At 42.5% G+C, this 2,123-nt stretch overlaps 1 protein-coding gene across 1 annotated transcript; it reads left to right on the top strand.

Moving 5' to 3' along the window:
- Nucleotides 1–1,002: 1,002 nt before the first annotated feature.
- Nucleotides 1,003–1,638, top strand: LOC311131229 (fibroblast growth factor-binding protein 2-like; the record flags this gene model as incomplete). Its single annotated transcript, XM_084164084.1, has 1 exon — nucleotides 1,003–1,638. The coding sequence occupies one exon, from the start codon at nucleotides 1,003–1,005 to the stop codon at nucleotides 1,636–1,638; it is 636 nt and encodes a 211-aa protein (XP_084020210.1).
- Between the last annotated feature and the right edge of the window lie 485 nt (nucleotides 1,639–2,123).

The raw sequence follows: 2,123 nt of genomic DNA, 5'->3' as shown, positions 1-2,123 counted from the left end.
CTTCTATAAGCCCCGTTTATGCAAGCGTCCCAGGCCCCCGCATTCACAAATAGCAGCAGACACTACGGTCCCAACATGGTAAGTGCGACATTTACATAGATACCGAATACCAAATATTGAAACTGGATATAATTCGATTGGTACATTTTGTTTTTGCATCCAGGTGTACTGTATGTTTGCATATGTATGCTTATCTTTTCCCTGTTATTTATAAGTGAAGTAAGGAAATTCTGGGCCGGCTTGGGGCTGTTTGTTTTGGTGCATGTCTTTGTTATGTACCACTACATTGGATCAATCCAATATGGTTTCCTTCGCACGGCAGGATACACTCCGAGTAAGGATTTTCAGATTACTCCCGTGTAAAAAGCATGAGTGTTTTCATACTCCAAAATGTTTGTTGAGGTGATTTTTATACAGATTAGTCCCATGTACCAGGTAGCGCTGCAGTTGTGGCTGCCCCCCTAAAATAGCTGCCGCGACAGTATTTCCACCTCTCCCTTTTCTTGGTTCGCTCCAGAGAGGATTTGCTTGGTAAGAGCTCTATGTTACAGTGTTTAAGCGTAGAGCTGAAGCATTCCTCTCTTATTGATTTAATGTGATGTGAAAAAAGAAACAAATTGGATTATGATTCATTTAGAAACAGGTGCACTGAAAACAAATATCATACACGTTCTAAATGTGCTGTACAATTGGTACACATAACAGCTTATGAATTATGTTTTTGTTAAACTCTTTTTGTGAAGCTTTTTGTGCATTCTAAGCAGGGAATATAAAATGTTGTAAAACTTCTCATATGTGTTTTTATGAAAAGAAGGGAAATGGGTTAACTATGTGAGGCGTATTTATTTCATTTATGTTTCACTCTGTTTTCCCTCTCCATTTTCACTCCCTGTAGGTCTTTTGATCGCGGTGCATCCAGTTTTGATTCCCTTCGGGCGTCTTACTGATGCTTGGCTGCACTTGAATAAAGAACCCTTCAAGTAGCACTCATCACCCCCAGCCATGAGGTTCCTGTGGCCCCTGTTCTTCCCCCTGTGCCTCCCTGTCCTGCCCAGCACCGAGGCCAAACGCCAGAGCTCCGACGACAAGACGTCGCAGCTCCCACCACCACCGGCAGGCAAGATGCCCAAGAACTCTGTCCCCAGCTCAGGAGGGTTCATCACAAAGGTTGGCCATAACTGTACTTGGGATGCATCTGGGGAGGGCGTGGTGAATCTGCTGGTCAGCTGTAGCTCCGGGGAGCAGACCTACTGGTGCCGCTATGCTGGACAGCCAGACTTGTGCCAAGCCTACAGTGACAAGAAGGCACAGGTCAGGCACTGGAAACAACTGGTGGGCAAGCTGAAGAAGAGGAGCAATGCGTGCAAAGGGGAGAAGGTGCTGAAGACCCCCACCTGCAAGGCCCCCATGGAGTCCCACATGAAGCTTAAAGAGAAGGGCAAAGGCGGAGGAAAGAAGGATCCAGTGCCCCTGGTTCCTGAAATGGTAGAGAAGGAGGAGAAGAAAGAGGATAGGATTCCATTGTTGGAGGAGAGGGATTGGGATGGGGAGGTGAACGACATGGAGCCAGTGGAGAATTACTGTGCCGAGGGATGGCATTCTGTCTGTTCTTTCTTTGTAAGGTTTTTTGAAGGTTAAAGTCTTAAAGTTTTTGTAAGGTTAAAAAAGGGACAAACCTAATGAACTCTGTTGGGGAAAAACTCCACCTCTGTATCCAGGCTTACTTCTTTGCTAGGTAAACAAAAATGGTTTATATATAGCGATATAGAGCCTAAATATAGGACATAGAAATGTCTTGGGTTGTGTATTTTATTGTGAAACTAATCTTATTTTCTACAGACAATATTTGCTATTGTTCATTTGTAGTAATAATAATAATAATATGCCATTTAGCAGACGCTTTTATCCAAAGCGACTTACAGTCATGCGTGCATAAATTTTTATGTATGGGTGGTCCCTAGACTTGTATCAGATTTATATTTTTGAACTTTAACACAACATACAAAATTATACCTGTGAATAAACATACCTTACTATATTTACATTTACATTTTAGTCATTTAGCAGACGCTCTTATCCAGAGCGACTTACAGTTAGTGAATACATATCTTTTTTTTTTTTTT

Source organism: Coregonus lavaretus (genome assembly GCF_964263955.1).
Source record: "Coregonus lavaretus genome assembly, chromosome: 1".
Taxonomy (NCBI): Eukaryota; Metazoa; Chordata; class Actinopteri; order Salmoniformes; family Salmonidae; genus Coregonus; species Coregonus lavaretus.
This window is presented reverse-complemented; position numbering and strand designations above follow the sequence as displayed.